This window comes from Cryptomeria japonica, chromosome 8 (assembly GCF_030272615.1).
Source record: "Cryptomeria japonica chromosome 8, Sugi_1.0, whole genome shotgun sequence".
NCBI classification, from domain to species: Eukaryota; Viridiplantae; Streptophyta; class Pinopsida; order Cupressales; family Cupressaceae; genus Cryptomeria; species Cryptomeria japonica.
This window is the reverse complement of record NC_081412.1, coordinates 544,353,943-544,381,168: the sequence shown is the minus strand read 5'-3', so window position 1 is coordinate 544,381,168 and position 27,226 is coordinate 544,353,943. Positions and strand designations below refer to the sequence as shown.

The 27,226-nt window shown below is 35.7% G+C and overlaps 2 protein-coding genes across 2 annotated transcripts; both read right to left on the bottom strand.

Moving 5' to 3' along the window:
• Window positions 1-2,027: 2,027 nt before the first annotated feature.
• Window positions 2,028-5,763, bottom strand: LOC131044192 (glutamate receptor 3.3). The gene is made up of 7 exons (XM_057977466.2): window positions 5,728-5,763; window positions 5,490-5,637; window positions 4,064-5,370; window positions 3,700-3,980; window positions 3,229-3,260; window positions 2,717-3,129; window positions 2,028-2,637 (listed from the first exon to the last, which is right to left on the bottom strand). The coding sequence occupies exons 1-7, from the start codon at window positions 5,761-5,763 to the stop codon at window positions 2,218-2,220; spliced, it is 2,637 nt and encodes an 878-aa protein (XP_057833449.2). The 3' UTR covers window positions 2,028-2,217.
• A 13,990-nt stretch (window positions 5,764-19,753) lies between these two features.
• Window positions 19,754-22,193, bottom strand: LOC131044191 (glutamate receptor 3.4-like). Its single transcript, XM_059210505.1, has 5 exons — window positions 21,920-22,193; window positions 20,843-21,804; window positions 20,489-20,701; window positions 20,132-20,403; window positions 19,754-19,781 (listed from the first exon to the last, which is right to left on the bottom strand). The coding sequence occupies exons 1-5, from the start codon at window positions 22,191-22,193 to the stop codon at window positions 19,754-19,756; spliced, it is 1,749 nt and encodes a 582-aa protein (XP_059066488.1).
• Between the last annotated feature and the right edge of the window lie 5,033 nt (window positions 22,194-27,226).

Below are 27,226 nucleotides of genomic sequence, written 5' to 3'. Positions count from 1 at the left end.
TCTATCAGGGAAGTTGCAAGTACAACATCTTACAATGGCTGTGCATACCCTGTTCGAAAGCTCCCATTACGGCACAGGCTGGGAGGACACTGGCAACTGTTGAGGAGTCTGGTTTTACGCCTGCAAATTGCTTTTGCTTGAAAGTTTCTAAAGCCTTTTCAACAAACCCATTTTCCGCATATCCTGCAATCGCAGCGTTCGATGAGATATTTGGCATTCGGTTAAGCAGTTCGCGTGCCTCGTCTTTGTTGGAAGGACTAAATTAATTATCTATCAACTATGTTTTGTCGGCATAGACCAAGCAGTGTCCATGTTGCTCACATGCAGCCGCTTCCAGCCGCCCTCAGCGTTCAAGCTGTACCTATACATCATAAATGACTGAGGGAACTCGTCTCTACAGTCTGCATAATATTTATAATGTATTTTGGCTATAATGATGCAGGTGAAGTCAAGAAGTGTGCTAGTGTAAATGGTCACAGGTTGTTTTTCGGAAGTATGTATTGTATTTATGTTGTTGTAAGGGGTGTATGATCGGTGGTACTCGCCACTTCAAAGTGTTTTGGTTTAACATATTGATGAATCACATATCCATAAAAGATTTGTATAGAATTAGCAAGCACAACGTTTGGTCACTCATGTGTCTGGGTAGATGGATTTCTTCTTATATGGACTTGATAATCAATGCAGGTACAAGCCTACAGTGATGATAGATAGTGTGTGTGTGTTGTATATTGGTTTCGTTCATGGTCATTTGAGACTTTTGAGTGATAGCTTTGTGGTAAGCTGAAACCATTTGAGTGAAGAGTTCATGATGAGCTAGAAACCATTTGAGTGAAGAGTTTGCGGTTAGCTAGAAACCACTTGAGAAGTTTGTTGGGTTTGTTTTTAGCCGAAACCATTCGAGTGAAAGTTTGTGGTGAGTTTGAAACCACTTGAGAATTGTATCAATTAGGGGTAAAAACCCAATGTGATTTTGATGAGGGAAAGTGATTTTTAAGGGGAAGACCATGGCACATAAAAGCCCATTTAGATAGAACTTGTGAAATGTTGTAAATAGGTACCTAAGAAGGATTTAAGCCGGGATCCATCCTTTTTAGTTTATGGGGGAATAACAAAAACAGTTAATTAATTTATGTAAGGATGTTAGAATAAATTAATTATTTATCAACTATATTATGTCGGCACAGACCAAGAGAAGCTTCTAGACATCCATGTTGTTTACCTGCAGCTGCTTCCAACCGTCTTCACCGTCCATGCTATTCACATTGCAATTGCTCTTAATAAATTCTTGAGCTAGCTCTCATCTACAATCTTTGTAACATTTATTATGTATGACACTATAAATTAAATTATTGAAACAACAAACCATAGAACCCAATTTTGGGTTTCTCCTATGTTTCTGTTTGTTTTCAGTCTTTGCTTCTACGTTTTGGATACATGTCTACCAAAGCATTTCCAACTACAATATCTCACTAAATCACTATATCCTTCATGCGTTTACATTTACTACTGCAGCGCAGCAACTTCTCATGTGCGGCTGGGCGGGAGAAAGCAGTTTAAAACTTTAAATAAACCGACATCAGCCACCTAAAGAGTGCACTGGTTAAGCCCAGTCAGTGTCCAGGGGAGTATGTTGTATAATGATGTAAGCATGCAATTGAAAATGATATTAGTAACGTCAAGACTGTATTTGCAGTTTTTAGTGGTTTTAAAAAAAATTCATAAATGGTAATTTCTATGATTTATAGCTTTCTTTATTTGTGATTTGTGATGTAGGTAACTGTTAAACTCTTGTGTTTTAGAGGCAGCAACCTTTATAAAGTACTGCCTTTTATATTGTTTATGTTGAAATGAATCATGATGTAATAGAAATTAGATAAATAAAAATATATCTTTAATTTTTATTTGTTGTGTTTTCAAAGACTACGAACAGAACAAGGAACTTCATGAGGCAATTTGAAACCATAAACCTGTTCATGTTTTACTAATAAAAAATTTCAAAGAACTTCATGCAATGTTGTATCTAAAATTCGTCTTGGAAAGAACATCGCATAGTTTGCATATTAAACGAGTCTTGAAAAAACTGTGCATGAATTGCATGGTGGTGAGTAGTGTGCATCAGTTATAACCATTATTGATCTACATATATTTCGAAAACCAGCATAATTCTACTAGATTAATTAGAGCATCCTGAACAACAGGTCATATATGTCCCGTTCAAGGACGACTTTCAGAGGAAATGGAAGCGGAGGTTTCCTTTGGCAAAGAGGCGGTCTTATATCTCTTTCTTTTTGGTGTTGAGATCTCCTTCTTGTCTGCATAATTGGCAAACTTTCGCAATCGGGTGGATACAGAGTTAACATGAGATGAATTTTCATTTTTGTGCACAAATCGATAGATCAAGCGACACAAATAGTAGACAAGGGTGAGAAAAGATACACATCCTGTCAGCAAAAATATTCCCCAAAAGTTTTTGAGGCTCAATTTGTTTGATTCGACTCCACCAGACTCCAAGCTGCATTTGCTTTCACTTGAGTGGAGCCACCTTTTTCGAATTTCTTGCATATCTTTGCTTTCTGAAAGATTTAATATAGCCTTGGAGATGTCTGAAACCAGCGGAGACCCCTTTGGAAACACCTGCACATACAATATGAATCAATCATATTGTTTTGTGAGTTAAACGAGTCTGCGATTACAGGAAAATTTCTAGACTTACAAATGCGAAGCCTCCCGTTTTGTACGTGGGACCAAGTTTCTCAAAGTCTTTGCATCCTGTTGACAAAAATATTTTTTCGGCAATAGTTTGCCCACCAAATACGGCAGCCACCCCTCCGTTACTAGGTCCCTTCTTCAGTGCAATGACATACTCTTGTGCAGATGAATATGGGCGAAGTACGCTTTTATTCACACCGAGCTGTTGTTCTAAATACTTGTCTATGAAAGATCCCTGTCGATACCCGATGGGCAAATTTTGGGTGATCAGAGATTCAACGCTCTCAACCTTCGGCACAATTTCTCTCTCAGTAAGCATCGACGACAGGCTGGCGGTGTAACTAGACACTAACACAAAAGCTACAAAAAGCCAAATAAGGACCACTGCTTTACCCAGGCTGCTTACAATCCTTTCCCCTGCGCAACGCACAAAATTAATTTTAGATTTTTAAGCGATGTAAATTGCACTTTAGTTTGACCATTAGTAATGAAAACACGGGGATAAAATCTGGTTACTTTGAGTAGTGAAGAGGGTGGAAAAGGAAAACCTGCATATTAAAGACAAGTAATTGAATCAGAAATAAAAAAATTGACAATTATAAATTTGTAAATAAATATTCGATGAGGCTTAATTATCACATACAGAACAAAATACGTACGCATTTTATTTAAGAAACATTTTCAAATTCAAATACAATAAATGAATGTTAGAATAATTTAATTTTAAATTAACTACATATAACCTATCCAAATCCATTGGATAGATGAATGTATTCCACTGTGTTCTCATCTGTGGTCATAACAAACAGTATGAACTATTTGGGTGGTTTCTCTCTCTACATAACAGTGAACACACTCACGAGAAGCTGCAGACTGTTTAAGCTTAACCATCAATAAAATGCTATAGATAGATATACAAATATTATATAAACTAACGCTGTGAATAATGTATAGAATTATAGACAAAGAGAGAGTGAGGAGAAGTACCAGATGAGTGTGAAGACTTGTTTCCGAGGCGTCCCTCTAAATTGCCTATTTTGTCTGTGCTCCAGACACCAAACAACACCTCCCGTGAATATGAAAAATGTAAAAGTAGCTATCCACATGGCTGGAGTAAAGGGGCGCAGGAAGGCCCAGGAGTCACTTGATCGCTTGTCTGAAAGTGCTACCACCATTATCAGACCCGACTCCGTATACGGCTGTGTGAAATCCACATACTTGCTACGATTTGCAAGCACCGTTACATCTCCCACAACCGCATCGAATTTCTGCTCGGGTTTTCAAAATTTATTTCAGTGGGCTAATTGGAAATATAGATTTACAATGCATAAATGAAGAGAACTTAACTGACCTGGAGATAGACCTGGTAGACGAGGTCATCATAGTAGCCCGCAGTGACATTGCCAGTTCCATAAGGTATCAATTCATAGGGCAATTTGTAGTCCATTCTTTTGAGCACTGAGCTGAACACATCAATGGAGAAGCCCGTAATCTCATAAATCTGGTTTTGTGCACCAGCGTTAGCAAGATCTGGTTTTACTCGGATGAATTGTGTAAACCCTCGCAGCCAAGGCACCGCTATTTTATATTTTTTGCCTGGCGCAGGTTTCACCCACCCACGTGGCGTCTTTCTTGATCCACCGCCCCAATGGACTACGTGTTTCGACGATATATTCAGGCCCTTTTCTGTCCACGACCCTACTACTTTATAACTATTTCCAATCACATTTATTATATCATATGAGCACTCCAAAGATTCATCCCTTTCTCGACTTATTCGAACAGGGCCACTAAGGCCAAGACGTGTGTCAAGAATCTGATTAAGCAAATCCTCTCCACCGTCAAAAAACTTGAAATTTAAAATCTCGGTGCTGCTAGAGGTCGCTGAGAAACCACCATTAAACGATCCCTGACGCAGAAGATGATCGATTGCATAAGCAAGCGCCCATGTTGTATCATATGCAACAAGTGCACGGGCATTTAATTCCAGTTTTTGTATTGTAGGATTCTGTGCTCTACGCCGCTGCTTCCATCTTTTAGCAAATTCATTCATCTTTCGCTGATCGGTTTGTGGGAGTGTTCTTCTGATCCCCAACACACCATTCATTGAAAGGAGAGAAGTAATATTGAACCAGTCCAGTAGGTTGGCACATGCATCGGTAATGATCCATACATACTCACTGCCTATCATTCCTAATTTGGACGCCTCGGAAAACAGCATTAAAGCTAAATCATCATGCATATGCACGATAAATACTCGCGACTCCAACCCCATCAGCTCATCCTCAAGAAGCTTTCTCATTGAAGAGACGTTGGCCTGGGGAGGCACTGCAGCTTTCAAAACAATATTTGCCTCCACTTCTCTCAAGGCATCCGTTATGGCGGGGACGGCCCCTGTCCCCATATCATCATACACAAGTGCCACATCCCTCCATCTATACAGGTCTACCAGCTTTGCTATTGCCCTCATTTGCATTTTATCATTGGGTACTGTACGAATGAAGTAAGGGTATCGATGCATGGAGAGAGAGGGATTTGTTGCACCAAATGTCACAACTGGAACATGCGCTGCAACGCCCAAATACCCAACGAACTCAGCCACCACGGATGTCTGTGGACCGACTATGCTTACACATCCTTTTCTTATCAGTTCCAATGCTGCAATATTCATTACAGCAACCCATTACTATTCTGTTTTATTTCAAAAAAAAAAAAAAGGAACACAAAAAGAGAGCAATAATAAACAGATGTATTCGGTTAAGAGGAGGTTTTGTTACCTGCAGAAGCGCCTGTCAGTGCATCTTGTTTGGAGTCTCGGATATGAATATTAAGGATCGTGCCATTCAGAACGCTGGTATTTCTATTTACGTCTTCAACCGCCAATTCAATAGCAGTCCTAGCTAGTTTTCCATTAGTTGTGTCTAACTAAATTATAGCACCTATGTTTATTGATGAACCATTCATTTCTCCAGAGGAAGCCCCGCATAATAAAAGAATTCCCAACGCAATCCGCACCGCAACTTCATACCCATAATTGCCTCTGCTGGCCATACTTTACGCTGTTATGGTGAGGTAATTTTGCATAATCGAACGCTAGAAACGCTTCATTGAAAAGTTAACATAAATGTTAACTTATTTCCTCCGATGGCAGGAAGGGTGTTGACTGACTCGATTAGGCGGGATCTTCACGTTACCGACAATAGGTGTCGTTCCATACTTGGGTTATTCATAAATTGTTGACTATTTGATTCAGACAATCTTTACGAATTTGGGTAATATGCGAATCTTCTTACCATTTTCCTCGCACTTTCCCAAAGAGTGTTACAATGGATCTGTCTTTTCGTTAGTCATAAAATACGACAATTTGATTCAAACAATGTACCTATACACATTTTTTGTCAATGGGCGAAACTTCGTATTATTTTACTCGCAGTTTCCGAAGAGCTGAACAGGGAAAAGATGGACGGAAAGAATAGAATTGTACAGTATTCCACCCGTTGAAAAACTTGGGTGAGACTATTATTAGTCTACTAATTCACATGGTATGTACATATGTAATTATATATTAACCAGTTGTTTATTTTAATCAATTGTGCATTAGCATTTTGGAATAACATTTGCATATGCTTTTGTAATTTAGATCCAAAGCATTTGTGGTCAATACAAAATATAAGAATTATACTCAAAGTAAATTATACCAAAATCAAAAATCAAATCAAAGAAATCAATATAGAAATAATAAACAATGGAATCAATCAGGAAATTATCAACAAAGAGATTGTTTTCAAAAGCAACAAAATGAATGGAGGAATTACAAAAGTAATTATAAAAGAGAAAATGCTATCATATGTTACAATTGTTGACAAGAAGGGCATAAAACTGATCAATGTCTTAAGAAATCATACGGACAAAGGAGATTTATTCAAAGAAGGCAATTAATTTTTTTTCAAGAAGACGGTGATCATAATATAATGATAGCTTCTTTGGTTACTCAAGGAAATTCAAGTGACACATGGTATATTGATTCAGGAGCTAATCAACATATGGCCTACAATAAAAATTTCTTTAACAACTTAGAATAGAGTAAAGGTGCAAGAATATTTCTTGTTGATGATAGTCCACATGCAATTGAAGGAATAGGTTCAATTTCAATGAAAGGAAATGATGGTAAAAAATGGACAGTAATAGATGTGAATCTTGTACCAAAGTTGACCAAAAATCTTCTCTCAATAAGTCAAATAACTCAACATGGTTATAAAGTGGAGTTCTATTGTGATAAGTGTTTAATCAAGAATATTAATGATGGATATAAAATAGTGACAACTGGAATTAAGAGTGATGGTATATACAATTTTTTAGCAAATATTAAGCATTTCAAAGTATTTGGATGTGAAGCATTTGCACATGTACCAAATGAGATTAGAGAAAGCAAATTGATAAGAGGAGTGTTAAGTGCATTCTGTGTGGGTTATAATGATCAAAGGAAAGGATATAGGTTGTATGATCCTAGTGTGGAGTATGTGTTCAAAAGTAGGAATGTTAAGTTTAATGAAGGATTTGAAGATATGATAAAATCCTCTCCTATTCCACTAGTGGTCATAGATAATAATGAATCTTCTAATTTTTATGAAACCAATGAATGTTCAAAGGAAACTTTTGATATAGTTGAGGTCCAATGCTTTAAAGAACAAGAGTCTTCAAAAAATTTATCAAAAGACTCATCAAGTTAATTATGCTCTAATGACAACCATAATGAAGACCAATGATCCTCAAACATATGATAAGGCTAATTTTTTTTTTTTTTTATTAGTGTATTTAATATTTATATTAAATTATTATTATTTTAAAAAAATATGGTTTAAATTTAGGAAGTGTAAAATTTTTATAAAGTCTAAATAGTTGATAAATGATCAAATTCTAAAAGCTATAATCAAAATTTAACTACTCCTAATTTCCATAAACTAAAATACACAACTTATTTTACTGGAGAGAGGGTCAGTAGTACTTATACTTAAAATACACCCACTTGTACATATAATATCCAATCTTGTCACATATTTATACCATATATTTTAAAAAACATAATTCATATGCAAATAAAAGAAAAAACAAATGTTGGTCAAATTGGACACATACTTGAACATATGGGAGCCTATGAATGTTATATAAAAAAAGAATAAATGTATCCATTAACAACTAAAATCAATTTTTTTTTGCCTTAAATATCATAACTATCCACTATAAGTGTCATTTATAAAACAAGATGCCCATTCAATAAAATAACATGTTCATTTAAACTAGTATTGTTGTCATAGTGAAAAATATCATTCCTATGTGTACAACTATTGGAGTAGCAATGCATATGAATTAGAGTATTTCATGTTAATAATCTGTCCTATTGCAAATATAAAAGGTGAACATGACAAATACCTTGTTTTTTTTCATGAAATGTGTAGAATTGTCAAAAGGTTTTAGTGTTTGACTATTGGTCCATTTTTATTGCATATAAAAGGTAGTGTTAACAAAGATTTATGATTACTAAGAGCTATTCAATCCATTTATGCTGCATATAACTTATAATTTAAATAAAAATATGATATTCCACTAACAAAAAATGATATTATTTTGTTCAACTATTAGAGATGTTTACATTAAATTTTAGTAGAATCTTTTAAAAGTCATGTTAGGACACTTCAAACTATACGTGCTATTTTGACTACTTGCGTGATGAATAACACCTCCAAATCTTAGTTGTAGTTAGATAAATGTCCAATTTATATTTCTTAAAATAAGGTCTTAAGATATTCCTGTAATAACTATATGTTAAAAAAGTTAACTTACATGACTAATGATCCCTCTCCCCTACTACTATCCTCATCTATATTAATAACATAAAATCATATAAGTTCAATCTTATGAATAAAAGCTCTCACAAACTAATTTGATTCAATTTTAGTTCTAGCTTGTGTATACCAAATTAGTGTTTGAGGTCTTATTTTCTTTAATCTCTATATCAATCCTTATTTTTTTCAATTTGCAACATCCAAAGAATAGAAGAATGACCACCTCTATAATGATAAGTTAATTTTTTTTTTTATCACCTCAACAACAAGCTGTAAAAAAAATATAACTTCTTTGTGACCTGCAAGTGCTATAAAACATAGCTAAAATAGGCCTCACCTTGTTTGGCTACATCGCCATGCTAAGTCGACTTAGAACAAGTCTGAACACCCTTTACAATCTACATAAAAATCATATGCTTGTATTTTTCTCTCTCACTTTTTCTATCTCATTTATTTTTTTTAATTGAGAATACATCTTTACCTCGTGATATTTTTTTATTGTAAATTTGACCCACCAAGTATTTCCCAAATTTGAGAAATATGTGCATGATTATCAACCTTTTTATTATCATAAATGAAGAACTATATTTTGACCTCTACGATCTTTTCTCTTGAAACCATTCATATGGTTGTTGTACATGAGCATAACTATCATACCTTCTCCCAATATATCACATTGCAAAGTGAAAGGAAAGGTGAAACCCCAAATTGCTAACATAACAAGCTCATTACCTCTTTTAGTCCATCAAATATTATGCATCCTTAATTTATGTCAATTTTTTTGATTTGGTTAAGTTATTTAAAGGTGTGACTAGTGGGAGAAACCCTCAAATCAATTCTTATAAAATCTAGAAATGATACACAATCCTCATTGTTATGTCAAGGTTCTTAGGGGAGATCAATTTTTAATGGTTTTGATCTTCTCCATGTCCACCTATACTACCTTCATGTTGATTATATGCCCTAGATATAGGATCTTTGTTATGAATAACTCACTTTAATTCCTTACCAAACAATGTTTTTATTTATAGAATCCTAACACTTCATCAGTATGTAATAATTACTATTTCCATATCTTACAAGAGATCAAATGTCATCAAAGAACACAATGATTTCATTTCTAGTTGGTTGTCAAAAATTTAATCCATGCTTGATTGGAAGGTCACTAAGATAATTGTCAAGCCAAATAGAAGGAAAAAAATTCTTAGTGCCCACAATGGCAACAAAAAGACATCTTTATGATGCATAACTTTCAAGATAAGAGAAGAGCGAGAGCATGGGCGGTTGGATGCAGAATTAAAATTTGAGCGGGAGCTCTGGATTGACATCGGGACAGCATGTGGCAGATGACATAGAGATTCCTGCAGATGGGGGGGGTTCAGATGGAAAGGACCCTGATGATCCCGTGGTTTTGGGGGACCCAGGGGGAGGTCCAACACCATGTGAAGAGCGGTTAACAGATGAGAGCGAGAAAGGGCGAGTTCAAACTTCAAGGACAAAAGATGACAACTCGGAAGGAGCCCAAGGACAACAAGAGATTTGTGTCTCAGAGAACACGGTGGAAGGAAAAGATCACTCGGAAAAGGTTCTTCCATCAAGGGACCCAAAGGGGGGACCCAATGGATAGACACATAAGTGGTCCTCGCTGTTTGGGGTTAAGCCTAAAGGTAAGTCCTCATCGCCTCCTGTTAAAAACTCCTCAAATGTGTCTCAAGGCAAGTTTTCTATCATTGTTCCAGATCAAATCATAGATCAAAACATTGCTAGAATGGAAAACACTTTGATTGGTAATTTTTTTGGGTCCAGACCCAATATAGAAATAGTTCGTGGATTTGTCAAAAGAAAGTGGAACCTGAAAGGTCAGGCTGATGTGGTAGCAATGAACAAAGGCTGTCTATCTTTCTCTTTTTCCTGTGATAAGGATAGAAGAAACATTCTTTGCAGTGGATCTTGGACAATAGGTAAATACATTATGTACATCCAGAAGTGGTACCCTAATGTAGCGAAAGGAAAAAAATTCTGGTCCAAGTCCCGGTGTGGGTCAAGCTCCCTGGGTTCCCAATGGAATTTTGGGAGGAAGACATTTTTGCAGGAATAGCTAATACCTTTGGGGAGCTTATCGCTATTGACCAGGTCACGACATCCAGAAGAAGACATGCCAGAGGAAATAGAGATAGAATTGAAACTAGGAAAGTGGAAGCAAAATATTGTCTATGAAACAATCCCGTTTGCCTGTTTCCACTGTAAAAAGGTTGGACACTGGGCAAAAAAATGTCCAAATATGGAGGATAAACCCTTCCCCCAAACTAAGGTCTGGATAAAAGTAGACAAGCCACTAAAAGCCTTGGAGTCCAATGATCTTAATCAGGAGAATCAGTCTTAGATAGGACGGGTGGAGGAAGAAATTATCAGCGAAGTGGGTAATGAACTAAAGACTCAGATGCCAGAGCAGAATGTTGGGGACTCAGAGTACAAAGAAAAAGACAACACTCAACAAGAAGAACCGAAAGAGGATAAGAAAGAGCTAGTCCCAGATAAAAAAAAAAAAATCCTTAGACAAAGAGGAAGGAGATAACGTTAACCTTGTTTCAGAATCTCAAGATCAAGAAAAAGAAATAGATTGGTTCCAGGAGGCCCAACCTGATACCGTTTTGGGCCAAGGGCTATCGGAAATTTCTCTAACCACCCCAGCAAAGGGAAAGTTGGCATTATTGGAAGAACAAGATACAAAATGGGGAGATGAGGAAGACATAAAAAAGGCACTGGGGAAGAATGAAACAAAGCAGGAGGATGAAGAAGCAGTAGAGGATAAAATAAGGAACAAGCAAAAAAAAAGAATAACAACTTAGTCAATAGTACGATGACTAGAAACACCAGAAGCAGGCTTGGTGATGTGGGAGCACAACATACTTCTCCAGGAAGACACTCAAATGATAAGAAAAGATGTTTGGAAACAAGTAGGAACTTAGCAGATGGTACCCAAAGAACCATCTTTGAGGCAGGTATCTCTAAAATTCCATGAAAATCATATCCTAGAACATTAGGGGACTTAATAGTCCCCACAAGCATAATTTAGTTAAAAATATGATTAGAGATAAAAACCTTGATATTTTTTTGATTCAAGAAACTAAGATGGTTAAAGATAAAGTTGAAAGTTTGAATATGTTCAAAAATGGTGGAGCCAGTGGAGGTAGTTCAAAAGGTGCATCGGGAGGAATTGTTACCTTCTAGAACAAAAACAATGTAGAAGGAGAGGTGTTGATTCAGGATAACAATCTGGCTTGTATAAGATTTAAGCACATTAAGAATGGTACAACTTGGGTTCTAACTAACATTTATGCCCCCAACACAAAGAATGGTAGAAGTGAGATGTGTAGATATCTTACTGGGCTGAGAAGTAGGTTTGTTGAGGACAGTTGGATAATTATGGGAGATTTCAATACTCCCTTGAAGGAAAATGAGAAAAAGGGAGGGAGTCAAGCTAATCTGGACAACAGACTGGACTTTATGGACTTCATAAACAAAAATGCAATTCATGATCTGGAGCTGCAAGGAGTCCAATACACCTGGACCAATAGAAGAAGTGGTGAGAATCTGATCTAGGTTAGACTCGATAGAGCTCTTCTTTCCTTAGATTGGTATAATCTTCATGAATGATTTTTATCCTCTCACATAAGGGCTGGATCAGATCATTACCCCATAACCTTCACGGCTGAAGTTAAGAATAGAAGGAGACATTTCCCTTATAGATTTGAAAAAATGTGGACCAGACACCCGGATCTAGAAAGTAAGATTAAGGAATGGTGGCAGGTCAGTATTGAAGGGAATGCCATGTACAAAGTGGTCAAAAAGGTGAAGAATGTTAAAGATAATGTTAAGAAGTGGAACAAGGATTGCTTTGGGAACATCTTTACCTCAAAAACTACAATTCTCTTAGAGCTCAAGGAAATCCAAGATGAGATACAGACCAATGGGTACACTAATATGTCTAGAAATACTGAAGATGCTATTCTTATGAGATATCATGATATAATAGCAAAAGAGGAAACCTATTGGAAACAAAGATCGAGGAATGTTTTGTTAAAGGAGGGGGACAAGAACACTAAATACTTCCATATGTCCACCTTAAGACACAAGGCCATGAATAGAATTGTTCAGATTAAAGTGAATGGCAGATGTGTTGTTGATGATGATTCCTTGAGCAAGGTTGCTATGGATTTTTTCTCTAACTTACTTGCTAAGGATCAAAATTTGGAAATGCAGGCACAGAGGGAACTTTTGGATAGCATACCTACCATTTTGGGGGAGGATCAAAATGATAATTTGTCGGCTATCCCTTCCCATGAAGAAATATTAAGAGCTGTCAATTCCTTTGAAGGCAATAATGCCCCTGGCCCGGATGGATTTCCCATGTTTGTCTTCCAAAGGTACTTGCATATTATAGGAGATGATGTCACCAGAGCTGTGAAAGAGTTTTTTGGTGCTAGAAAACTGTTAAAAGAAGTTAATGGTACTTTTATTGCTCTCATTCCCAAAAAGATGGGGGCAGACTCTATGGATATTTTCAGACCTATAAGTTTATGCAACTCTCTCTATAAGATTATCTCTAAGGTCCTAACCTCTAGAATTCTAAAGCTGCTACCCTCCATCATCTCGCCTCAGCAAAGCGGTTTTGTCCCAGGAAGACAAATTTTGGATTCTATAATCTCTGTTCATGAAAATATCCACTCACTGACTTTTTCTAAAAAAGAAGGTTTTTTTTAAAAACTAGATCTCTCTAAAGCCTATGACAAAGTGGATTGGGATTTTATGGTTGATGCTCTCTCTACTTTTGGCTTTAGTCCTAGAAGTGTCAGCCTTATCAAACAGCTTGTTTCTTCAGCTTCTTTCTCTGTTTTAATGAATGGCTCCCCCTCTCCTTTCTTTAAAGCCTCAAGACGTCTCAGGCAAGGGGATCCTCTATCTCCAGTGATCTTCATCATCATGGCGAAATGCTTGGGGAGATGTATTGGTAAGCTGGTTGAGAAAAGGGAGTTTTGCAGTTTGAATCCTTCTTCGGCTAATCAAATATGCTCACATCAGCAGTTTGTTGATGATTCTATAATAATGGGAAAAGCCACTGTCAAGGACTCTAGAAGACTAAAAAAGGCTTTGGATAACTATGGAGAAGCCACTAGTCAGTTAATTAATTTGTCTAAAAGCTTTGTTTATTTTATCAACACCCCGGAGAGAAGGAGGATTAAAATTAGTAACATTCTAGGAGGCCAAATTGGTAGTCTGCCTGCTTCTTATTTGGGGCTCCACTTAGGCCTTGAACCTCCAGACACCTTCTGGGGAGCCTTGGTGGATAAATTCCACAAAAAGTTGTCTGGATGGACAGGAGCTCTCCTTAGTCAAGCAGGTAAGGTCCAACTGCTTAAATCCACTCTTCAAAGTATCCCCCTCTATGCCATCAGTCTATTCAGGATTCCAGCTAAGTATGCTGAGGCCATTGAAAAGATTCAAAGATCCTTCTTATGGACAGGGGTGGAAGAGAAGAAGAGATTGAACTTAATTGCTTGGGAGAAGGTTTGTAAGCCTAAGAATAAAGGAGGTCTTGGCCTTAGAAGAATAAGAGACATAAATGATCACCTCATGGCTAAGCAGATTTGGAGAGGATATAGCAATCAAGGAGAGTGGAAAAAAATATGGGACAACAAATACAAAAGCCAATGCCCAAATCTTCAAAGTTTCCTCAAAGCGAAGATCATCCCTATTGGTTCCAATATTTGGAAAAATGTTTCTAGTACTAGAGATTTAATTATCAAAGGTACTAAGTGGAAGTTGGGGAAAGGGAATCTTATTCAGTTTTGGGAGGACCCTTGGCTTCTGGACTCCCCTTTGAATTGAAACCCTGAGTGGAACAAATATCAAAACCAATGCAAGGAAAGATTTGGACCCAAGGTTGAAGATTACTGGAAAGATGGACAGTGGAAAGACTTATCTCAAGTGGATCAGTCATTAGGTAGTTTGAACAAAGTTATGAATTCCATGGTGAGGATTGAAGAAGAAGACCAAATAATTTGGAAACTCACAGCTAGTAGTTCTTTTTCAGTGATTTCTCTATATCATCAACAGTTCAGGAACATGGAAAGTCCTCGCTGGGCCAAAGCTTGGGTGAGAGGCCTCACCCCCAAAATCAATATTTTCTTTTAGATAGCCCTTCAAGATAAAATTCTAACTATTGAGAATATCAGAAAAAGAGGTATCAGTATGCCTAGCTTTTGTAGTCTCTACAAGTAGAATGAGGAAACTGTAAATCATATGCTCTTCTATTGTCCCTTCTCTGCTGATGTTTGGGGAAGCTGTCTGGATCAATTTAATATTAGTTGGAGCTTCCCTAATTCAATTCAAGAAATCTTCAAATCTTGTCATCATCCTTCAAAAAACAAAACCACAACCTTATTATGGAAAATTGCTTTACCCCACATGTGTTGGGGCCTTTGGAAAGAGAGAAATGATATAATTTTTAGGGAAAAGACTATTAAGGCTAAAATTGTGTTTGAAAAAATAAGAAGAAGCATAGTAGAAAATATGAATATCATAGGTGGTTTGGATAATCCTCATACTAAGGAGTATCATTGTATCTATAAAAAGTGGAGACTAAAGGCTTAAGAGAGTGTTCAGAGCAACCCTAGAGAGGGAGTGAGATGGATCAGCCCGCCTGGAGGATGGATGAAAATCAATATTTACGGGGCCTCTAAGGGTAACCTTGGGGTTGCTGGATGTGGAGTGGTCCTTAGGGATGAATGGGGTATATGTAAAATAGTTAAATGTATCTCCATAGGAGATCAAACTAATCATGTGGCCGAAGCCATGGCGGCCTATCATGGAATGATCCTTGCCAAGGAAGCCAAATGAGCTAAAGTTTGGTGTGAAGGAGACTCCTTAAACATTATCAACTGTTTAAATATGAAATTCCCGCCATCTTAGTCTATTAGTAATGCTATTAAAGCCACTAGGAAAATTAGCAAAGAGTTTGACATGTGTGTTTTTACACATGTATACAGGGAGGCCAACTCTTGTGCTAACTGGGCGGCCAACCTGGCCTGCCAGCCAGGAGACATCATTACTAATTATGGGGAAATGGAGATTGCAAGCGAAATGAAATCCTTGCTCAATCAAGACCAAAGCTATATAGGGCAACATGGTACTTTTAATCATTATTTCTAATGTTCTTTCTGCCTTTTTCGATGCAGGGCTCGTTTGGTGATAAGGAGCTTTTAAATAGGTGTCTTATCATAATCAATTGGCATGGATTCTAGGTGCTCTTATAGAATAACCACAGAAACCAGAGGAGAAGTTATCAAATCAAGAGAAGGCATTGCAAGGAAGGAGCTGGAAAAATGGGAGGTAACAAGAAGAGATTTGAACTTGCTTCCTGCTTGGACTGGAGAAAGAATGATGAAGTTTGGGATATCCTCCAGCAGGGAGGAATGAATGTTTTCATGGAACGACTAAGTGGGAAAGACCCCACAATTACTACTTACTTCATCAAGAATAGGAAAAATGGAAAAATTCTGATTGGTTCTCAGATGATGAATGTTGACGAAGAGGTTATCGCCGAGGCCACGAGGATGTTTGCAGAGGGTATGAAATTTTACAGGGACAGAGGAATATCTGACAAAGCTGCAGACAAGTTTCCTGTTACGGATGGTGAGAGGCAAAAGATGATCAAAATTGACAACTCCTACCACTCCCCAAAGAGAATTTGCAGGCCCTGGAGGTTTGTTCTCTTTGCTTCTATCGAATATATTACCTTAGACGATAGGTTTACCAGGGCCTACGGGCATCACTTCGTTCTTCTTAATCATTTTCGTCATGGAGAAAGAGTTAGCCTTCCCTATTACCTTGCTTGTTCTATGGATCATACCATAAAGGAAATCCAGAAGGACCCTAAAGGTGATCATGCCCTCCACCAGGGGCTTATGGTTCTGGTTTATAAAATGCTAAAGGGGAAGTGCATTGAAAAGCCTATCAAAGGAAAAAATGCTAGAGATGATACTACAGAAAGTAAAGATAGTGGTTTCAACTTTGACTCGGAGACTGAGGGAGAGTCGGAGGAAAAAAGCAAGAAAGGGAGGAATAGGGCCAAGAAGAGGAGGATTATCATGGATTCTAACACGACGAGCTCTGCTACTGAATCCCTTGAGGAAAAACCTGCTAAAAAAAGGAAAGGGAAAACCACTAGAAAGAAGGCAAAGAAAAAGAACATTAAAAAGGGGAGCAATTCCAACCTCAATCATATTCCGGTTGAATCGAAAGAGGAGGCTGAAGAAAACAAGGGGGTGGATAGTCAGGATAAAGAAGGGGAGGGTAACCCGATGATGGAAAATTTGGAGACCATGAATACCACTAACCTGCACAAGGAGGACAAAGGGGATAAAAGTGACAATGGTGATAAAGACACTATTAAGGCCTTCTGTGAGACCATCGCTACTATGGTGAAGGATGTTAATAGTTTGAAAACTGATACACAGGCCATTGCAAGAATTACCGTTGGTGATAAGCCCTTGGTGGATCATGTTAAAGAACTGGTGGCCGTGCTTCATAATGCTCAAGCTATTGAATGTATGGTTGGTAAAATAATGGTAACAGAGAAAAAGGTCAACGAGATGGGAGATCCGAAGGAAATGGAAAAAAAAATGAAAGATTTCAGCACCAGAATGGATAAACTGGAGCTCAATGTAAAGAAGATTGCCGACCAAAATTTCCAAATCCTCAAATCCTCGGTGGACAACATGAACATCCTTATTAACAGGTTCGAGAATGATGCTGAGAAGGATGGTGATAAAGAGCAGCTGAACAAGAAAGGGCATGAAAGGAGGACTAGAGCTCACACAAAGAAAAAAGGCGACATCAAAGGTCATGAGCTGGAGAATCTGAAGACCTCAGTGAACAACATGAAACAAATGGTTGTTCACGCTGAGGAAATTATGAATAGTATTTAGTTTCTGTTGCTGTCCCTGGTCTGGTCTCTTTGCTATCTTTTTGCTTGCTTCTTGTTGTCTGTTCCGAGATACTTTATTATGTAATGTTGTGTTAGGTTGATCCCTTTCGGTGGGATCATTTTGTTTTTTGAAGTGATCAGGCACTTTTTTATCAGTTCTCTCTCCTGCTTTGTACAAGGTTCGGGTACCTTTCAAATACCTGTTTTTACATAATCAAAACAAAAAGACATCTTTTGAATATTATCCTCATAAATTTTGATCTGATGGTAGCCCGATCAGATTTATATTGTTTAGAAATAGATTACTTTGTCAGGATCAACTATCAATTCGCTGATCCTAGGAATGTGATTTTATTTTTTTATAGTTTTCTTGTAGTGCTTTATAATTAATGTAAATATACATTGTGGAATATTTATAGTGAGATGGGTTTGTGTGAACCACTTCTAATGAAACATGGGTTAGTGAGTTTGACTCAAAAACTACACAGTTGAATCCTGGTAGAAATATCATAATTTGACTTGCTGTGGAAAATATCTCCTACTTATCAATAAAAAATAATACATTGTCATTTTTATTTTTAATTAATTAGCTGATAGGATTTCTTAGGTGGGGAAACCCTCCACATAAATGTCTCATTCCAAAGTTTTTTGTCAATCAAAAAATTTTGTAATTTTTTGGTTTACAAATGGGTGCACCAAACAAATTTACTTATTGAATTCTTTTAGGATGTATCTGACATAGCTAGCTTCACGCTTCGAAATCTTTGCATTTCATGGGACTCCATATATATTTTAACTATCTTTAAACTTTTGGAAGAGTTGAATATAACTTTGGAATCACTTTCTTGTAGTAATTGGTTTTCTTTCTACCTTTTATTGACACATGAACACCCACCATAACTACAATATTTCAAGAGACATTTATGCACAATAGATTAATAACTAAATTGTATAGCCATTTGTTTAAATACTTGGCAACAATCTTATTTGAGAGCGATGAAATGTCTCAATTGTTTTAAATTTAAAAGGTTTGTCACTAATCTAGTTGGAGATATAGTTTTGAATTAATAGATGGTTTTACATGCTACATTATCTGTGTGAACTCGTCATAAATTTATTCATCGTGTTTTTTTGTAGGAATGCTTATATTAAAGCTCAAACAACATTAAAAAGGCGCATTTCAATGTTAGAAACCATCTTTGCATTTTGTATTTTTTCATGGTGGGTCTAAAATCAATTATTTCTGATAGCTCATTTTTAGATGGTAATCCATTAGAAGCAACTCTTCTAAATTCTATGGTTAAATTTTTTGAAAGTTCACCGTATCTATCAACCACTTAGTAACATTACACACCACCACCACGTGAGTCTCTATCTATAATCGAAGCTTACACCTTAGCTATTGATGTCTCTCACAATGTATTTGACATTTTTCGCTTCGTGTGTCAGATTTTTGCATATCATGGGACTACATATATCATTGATGTCTCTCACAATGTATTTGACATTGGTAGAGTTGAATATAACTTTAAAATCACTTGCTTGCATTAATTGGTTCTTCCTTTACCATTTATTGGCACATTAACACCCACCATATAACTCTTAACATTTTGAGAAAAAGTAATACAAAACAAATTAATAACTAAATTGTATGACCACTTGTGTAAATGCTTGGTATCAATTTTATCTGAGAACAACAAAATGTCTAAATTGTTTTAAATTTTAAGAGGTCATTGCATCCTTTTGACAGAAACAAATTTTAAGCAATAATTTGCTCTTTCTAGTGTATTTTTTGTGGATTCAATTGTGTGTATTTTTTATTTTTTTTTATTCACACAATTGAATCCAGAAAAAATACACTAGAAATACAAAATGGATTGTGGAAATCTCATAGCTTTAATAAATAATTTGCTCTTCAAATATGGCAGCCACTCCTCCGTTATTCGATCCCTTCTTCAGTGCATCGGCGGACTCTTGTGCAGATGACTATGGGCGAAGTGCGCTTTCATCCACAACAAGCTGTTGTACCAAATACTTGTCTATGAAAGATCCCTGGTGATACCCGATTGGCAAATTTTGGGCGATTAGAGACTCAAGGTTCTCAACATTTGGTACATTAATTTGTTTGACTGTAAGCATCGAAGACAGGCTGGCGGTGTAACTAGACACTAACACAAAAACTACAAAAAGCCAAATTGCGACCACTGCTCTACCCAGACAGCTTACAATCCTCTCCCCTGCCCAATCAACAAAATTAAATTAGAATTCTAAAGCACTGAAAATTGCACTATAGTTTGACCATCAGACATGAAAAGAAGGGATATAATCTTGTTACTTTGAGTCGTAAACAGTGTGGAAAATGAAAACCTGCGTATTAAAGACGAAGTAATTGAATCAGGAAAATCTGAAAATTTCGTATGTTGTAAGGAAATCGACAATAGCAAATTTGCAAATAATTGCAAACACATTCACTAGACCCATTAATAAAATGCTCTAAATCAATATTTAACTATCATATAAACTCATGATGTGATGTGATTTGTGAATAATGGTATAGAGACAAATAGCGTGTGAACAGGAGAAGTACCAGATGAATGTCAAGACTGGTTTCCCTCTAAATTGCCGATTTTGTCTGTGCTCCAAAAACCAAACAACAGCTCCCGTGAAAATGAAAAATGTAACAGTAGTTATCCACATGGCTGGAGTAAAGGGGTGCAGGAAGGCCCAGGAATCACTTGATCGCTTGTCTGAAATTGCTACGATAATTATCAGTCCCGACTCCGTATACGGTTGTGTGAAATCCACATACCTGCTCCGATTTGCAAGCACCGTTACATCTCCCACAACCGCATCGAAGTTCTGTTAATTATTTCACATTTAATTTCAGTCAGTCGGCTGGAAATATAGATTTACAATGCAGAAAGGAACAAATAAGTCGACTGACCTGGAGATAGACCTGGTAGACGAGATCATCATAGTAGCCTGCAGTGACACTGCCAGTTCCATAAGGTATCGGTTCAAAGGGCAATTCATAATCCAATCTTTTGAGCATCGATTTGAACACATCAATACAGAAGCCTCTAATCTCGTTAGTCTGGTTTTGTGCACCTGGACTGTCATGATCTAGTTTCACATTGAGGAATGGTGAAAATACTTGCTGCCAAGGCACCGCTATATTCAGTTTCTTGCCTGGCGCAGGTATCTTTCATCCGCGTGGCGTCTTTGTTGATCCACTGCCCCAATGAATCTCTCGTTTCCAAGATATATTCAGGTCCCTTTCTGTCCACGACCCAATTACGCTATAATTATTTTCAACAACATTTATTATATCATATGAGCACTCCAAAGGTTCTCCGCTTTCACGACTTATTTGAACAGGGCTGCTCAGGCCGAGAAAGTTTGTCTCTAGGATCTCTTTAAGCAATTGGTCTCCACCGTCAAAAACCTTAAAATTCAAAACTTTGGTGCTACTAGAGATCTCTGAGAAACCACCCTTGCACGATTTCATATGCAGGAGACGATCGATTGCAAAAGCAAGCGCCCATACCGTATCATATGCAACAATTGCGCGGGCATTTAATTCCATGTTTGGTATTGTAGGATTCTGGACTCTAAACCGCTGCTTCCATCTTTTAGCAGATTCATTCAGCCTTGGCTGGTCGGTTTGTATGAGTTTTCTTTTGACCCCCAACACACCATTCATAGAGAGGAAAGAATTAGCGTCGACGGAATCTAGTAGATTGGCAAATCCGTCGGAAATGATCCATACATAATCACTGCTTATCATTCTTAATTTGTACGCCTCGGAAAACAGGAATAGGGCCAATTCAGCATCCATATGCACGATGAATACTCGCGACTTCAGCCCGATCAACTCATCCTGAAGAAGCATTCTTATTGAAGAGACATTGGCCTGGGGACGCACTGCAGCTTTTAAAACAATTTTGGCCCTCGCATCTCGCAAGGCATCGTTTAAGGCCGGGATTGCCCCTATGCCCAAATCGTCATCTACATACACAAGCGCTACATCCGTCCATTTATACTCCTCTATCAGCTTTGCTATTGCCTTCATTTGCATTTTATCATTGGGCACTGCACGAATGAAGTAAGGGTATCGATGCATGGAGAGAGAGGGATTCGTTGCACCAAATGTCACAATTGGAACATGCGCTGCAACGCCCAAATTCCCAACGAACTCACCCACCACGGATGTCTGTGGGCCGACTATGCTTACACATCCTTTTCTTATCAGCTCCAATGCTGCAATATCCATTACACGGCAACCCATTAATATTCTGTTTTATTCCAAAAAAAAATGAATATAAAAAGAGAGCAATAATAAACAGTCGATTCCGTTAAGAGGAGGTTTTGTTACCTGCAGAAACGCCTGTGAGTGCATCTTGTTTGGAGTCTCGGATATGAATGTTGAGGAAAGTGCCATTCAGAATCCTGGTGTTTCTGTTTACGTCTTCAACCGCCAATTCAATAGCAGTCTCAGCTATTTTTCCATTAGTTGTGTTCAACGCGATTATAGCACCTATATTTATTGATGGAGCTTTCACTTCTCCTAGGGCAGCAGCACAAAACAAAAGAGCACCCAACGCAATCCGCACCCCAACTTCACACCCAGAATTGGCTCTGTTGGCCATACCTATAATCTTTATGTTGAGGTAATATGAATAATACACCACTAGAAAATTTGCTTCACTAATTTCTATATAACATGTTAAGTCATCTCCTCCGATGGCAGGATTGGTGTGAGTCAACCATGCGGAGGCCTTACGTTATGATGTGAATCCGTACATGCTACAATTCGCTAAACTTCTTAGCATTTCAAAAGAGAGACAATGTATAAACAGTACCTAGAATTTAGTTGTATTCAGATTTTCAATTAATATGGTCAAGTGTGCCTTTTATAAGTTATATTAAACTAGTATATTTATATTTAAAAAATATATGTAAAATATGTTGAGAGATATTTTATTTTATTTGGAGTAATAAAATAACACCTTCATAAAAACTGAAACATGGCATATTTCATGCATTTACCCGTCATTTGCATGTCAAATTGTTTCAAAAATGGATTTTTGTTTACGAACATTTTGATTTCATTGTAGATGCCTCTCGGCAAAATTATTGATTTGAATATTAAAAGATTATCATATTTGATTTTCAATTAGTTAATAAATACAGTCTAAGGTGTATCTTAGATGTTATATAGGCATCATCGAAAAGAGAGGTAGAAAGAATATAATAATACAATATTTCATGCCTCAAAGACTCGGTGAGACCATTGATACTTAACTCATTAACTGTGAAATATTTATATTTTCATTTAACTTTAATTTTATTTACCTATATATATAATTAAATATTAATAACAAGCTTTTTTAGTTTTTTGATATTTACTTATTGTTTTAGATATTAACTAGAGGAGAGGGTCAATAGGTGAGCAGGTACCAATACATGCTATAGTACTTGGACAAAATGAGATCAATAGTGGTGCTCTAAAAATGTCATGTCAATGCTTATCCCCAAAAAAGTACCTTTAAAATTCAAAAAGTAACCAATCATGTGATGCCACACAGTGCACAAGTAAACATGACTTAGTGCGCACCTATTGGTCCTATGACAATTTGGAACCATTTTGGACACCTTCACAAAAATGCATGTTGATGTGGTATCATATTTGGCCATGTGGACTCAAGAAATGGAATTTTAAAGTAGGGGATTTGACAAATAAGCTATTGTATAAAATTGAGAAAGTTTTGAAATGTCCACGTGAGATTTTGAGAAGCATGAAGTTAGGGTGCACATGTATAGGGCCATCTCCCCTAGTTGGTGCTATTCTTTATTTGTTTTCAACTCTATTTTCTTAACTAGTTTAGTTCTTTTTTTATATATGTATATTAACAAGTTGCTCCTAATCTTTATTTATTTTCAATTTATTTTTTTCTATTTATTGTTTATTTTTTATTATTGTATTTCATATTTATATCCATTTTTAAATATTTGATTTATATTTTGAAATTATTAATTTATTATTATTTATTATTTGGTTTAAATTAAAAAAAAATTTAAATTATAAACTAATTATATTTTCTACATGCTATTGTAAATCAATTCAATATATATTTTGATATTTAAATATATTTATTATACAATTATTTCATATGACTGAATAAGGAAAAATCGTTAGAATACATTTCATTTTTTTAAGGAAAAAGAAATTAGAATATATATTACCTATGTATAGGCTATGTACATGTTTGTGTATATCATCTTTGAATCTTCAGTCAAATCTACAAAGTAGTTCAATCAAAGGATCTAATCTACTAGAGCTTAATCTTGATCACCCAACAATTATCATGAGATGTTTTTAATCACTATATCCTGTAGAATTTAGGGTGAACAAGTGTTGAAAGTCTATAATTTGCTAATATAGGTTAGTTCATGATAAATCAAATTTATAGAACTTTAGATCGAATCCATCGTGTTCAAGATCAAACCATCAAACCATAAGGACAACCCAGTTCAATTTTTCATTTTTTCCTAATACATATAATAAATAAGTATTCTAAATTATGGTTCAAATGTTATTATCAAAATAGTAAACAACCATCTATCAACTACAAAAGTAAATTAAATATTTTCAATTTTATTTATCACATTTTGATAGAAAAAAGTGTATCAACCTTGTTTCTAACCTTAAGATAATAAACATTACATAAGTTTTTAGATTATAGAATGAAAAATAATTTTTGGGCTATGTAGAAGTCATTTTTGGCCAAAATAAATATTTCATGTTGTTTGGGAAATAAATATTTCACATGGTTTGGCATCTCTTTTAGAAATGAACAATATTTAAATCTCTTTGATCAATACAATTTAACAAAAATGCATCCTAAGATGCCTCTCAAATTAAAAGTTATGAACTACAAAAAAAAGGCCTCTCACATTCAAAATATAAAAATATCTATGATTCATAAAAGAGATCTAAGATCCTGTTGTATTTTTTGACCATCTTATAAAGCATGTTATGAAACATCATAAGACATCTTTGAATGGAGATAATGGAGCGAAAATATATCCACAAATTTGGTGAATAGATTATGATTGAACTTATGAAAGGTATATGGAATATGTTATCTTTAACATGTGGACTAATCTTGGGTTTGGGTGTTATATTTCTAACTAGGAATTTGGGAACCACATATTGGGTATTTTTAGGTCTAATTTTTTAATTACTATTTAATAGTTTCATGTATTTTGACTTTTTATATATTGGGTGACTAATATAGAAGTTTTAATAGTAATTTTTTTAAGTATTACAATGTGCTATCAAAATTTCAAAATTACTCTATATAATTCATTGGTGTTACTCCTATGAAACCTTAAATTTTGATTCTATTATAATATTTGACTATTGATAATGCATTAAATTGCTTTGGAGAGTGGGTTTCTCTTCTAAAAGTATTTTTCCCACATACTTATCATTATTTAATAGTATATTTCTTTTGAGTTTGACTTTTTGTAGTTATATGATTAATTTAAATTTTGCGCATACCTTCTCTCATGGATTACTGTAGGAAGCATGCTCCAAACCTCTACTTTCTTTCATTTGGTATGAGAGTTTGATGATATCCTATTCTCTATGTTAGGTACAATTATTTTATACTAATCTTGAATTGAGTGATAAATTACATAAAAAAATGTTGGTATAAAAAGGAAGACACGTCAAATATAGAAATGGGGAACAAATTTTAAGTTTTGAAGTGCTAGGAAAATGGTATCTCAACCTTGCAATAATGTTTTTTAATTGTTTATATTTGAGTGTGTGAGGTTGCAAGGAGAGGTACCCCCTTGTAGGTTTCAAGGGGATGGCCCTTAGTTAGGAATTTAAGGGTCATGAAACCTAATGGTGTTTCAGAGGTAGAACCCCCAAAACTATATTTTATGTATATTTTTGAAAAGTAGGAAAATGGGTGTTCACTAGTCTAAACATGCAAATGAGGAATTATTCCCAATCCCATCAATTTAATTGGAGAACAATCAATTAGGCACAATTTCATTCCCTTAGGAGAGATGTGCACTTGTGATCGATTATTATCTTTTGCATATTGATATGATTGGATATGATGAAGATAATAAATGATGCAAAAACTAGGAAATTGACAAGAATTAGCATAAAAAAAATGATACATAATTAAAAAAAAAGAAGTATACTCACAGTTGGAAAGGATGTGTAGAAAATAACTTGTTTATGACATATGGACCTAAAAGTACAAGCCTTTGGAGTGAGGTTTCCTAGACCAGAGGTGTTTCCATCAATTGTGATGTGCAGATTTTAGATCAATGTGCTCTGTAGATCATTCTCCTAAAAATTTAGTTAAAAAGTATCTGTCACTAGAGTGTCACTCCATAGACCAGGGATTTCTTCTTGTTTACAATGTAGAACTATGTGTCTCAATCTACACTCTACGAATCTGTCACTCTCTAGTACTAGATATGAAACCTACATGTAGTAAAGAGAGGAAAAGTGTTGGGTTGTATAGGGGTTTGCATAAGTCAAACCCTTGGTAGGAATTAACCTCCACTACAAAAATGATGATTAGAATAGATAGCTTACCCTTGAAGAGAAGAAGCTAAAAAAATTAAGGAAATGTGAAATTTACAAGTGATACCTTTGATTTGATCTTCTTGCCTTGAAGTCTCGAGTAAAAGCATGGAGTTGTGTCACACTTCAGGCTAACTACAGGTAGTCTGGCTGGACTAAGTTCAGCTAGACTAAGTCCACCTAGACCGAGTTCAGTCAGACTATGCCAGAGCTGCATGGCACCATGTGGCGCCTGTGTGGCATCGAAATGGCACTGGTAGTCCAGTCGAATAGAGTTCAGTCAAGCTATTGGTGCCATATTTTGGGTTTTTTGTCAGCACCTAAACACAAAAAAGTCAAAATAATTCAAAATAGTACGACCAGACTCAGTTCGACTGAACTCACCTATATGGCAAGTGATGTGGTAGCCAAATCACCTATTTTGTCTACATTTCTAAAACTTTTCACTTCTGATCAATTTTTCTTCAAGCAAAATACTTTTTTACAAAAATAAAAAATACCCTTTTGTAGAGCTCGAAGTCATGAATTTGGACATATAATTTTTTTATATTTTGATTATTTTTTTAAATTTTCTAAACATTGCAAGTGGGTTTTTTAAGTTCAAAAAGAGGTTGATTTGAAATTTAGAAATAAATATTAAATGATATTAAAAAAATTTAAAAAGTGTATTTTTCACTAGATGAGAGAATCTTCTCCAAAAGGGTATAATTTTTTTGTGATAATGATAAATTTAGTAGAGAAAAGGTGATGCCAAATGAAAACTAGCAAATTCAGCTATGCTAGACTTTAAAATATTATTACGAGAAAAATAGACGTCAAAATTAAAAAAAAAATTAATACTACATATATATATCCTCTATTTGAAAAATAGAAATAAGAAAAAAATAAGTTTATTTTCATTTTGTTTGGTGACATTGACTAGAACCCCTAATTTTTGGCATTTTTGAGCAATAAAAATTATGTCTTTGAATATATTAAAAAATGTCAATTTTTTAATTTATAAAAAATAAAAATAACAGACATAAATTTTATTAATATTTTTATGCAGTTGAAGTTAAACAATTT

Excerpts from the sequence above, each read along its gene's own strand:
- LOC131044192 (XM_057977466.2), bottom strand. The coding sequence starts at position 5,763 with ATGGCCAGCAGAGGCAATTATGGGTATGAAGTTGCG. Across the intron at positions 3,981-4,063 it reads TCTACCAGGTCTATCTCCAG|AAATTCGATGCGGTTGTGGG; the intron begins GTCAGTTAAGTT and ends AAACCCGAGCAG. Across the intron at positions 2,638-2,716 it reads AAACGGGAGGCTTCGCATTT|GTGTTTCCAAAGGGGTCTCC; the intron begins GTAAGTCTAGAA and ends TTGTATGTGCAG.
- LOC131044191 (XM_059210505.1), bottom strand. The coding sequence starts at position 22,193 with ATGGCCAACAGAGCCAATTCTGGGTGTGAAGTTGGGGTGCGGATTGCG. Across the intron at positions 20,404-20,488 it reads TCTACCAGGTCTATCTCCAG|AACTTCGATGCGGTTGTGGG; the intron begins GTCAGTCGACTT and ends AATAATTAACAG. Across the intron at positions 19,782-20,131 it reads CCAGTCTTGACATTCATCTG|GGGAGAGGATTGTAAGCTGT; the intron begins GTACTTCTCCTG and ends TTGATTGGGCAG.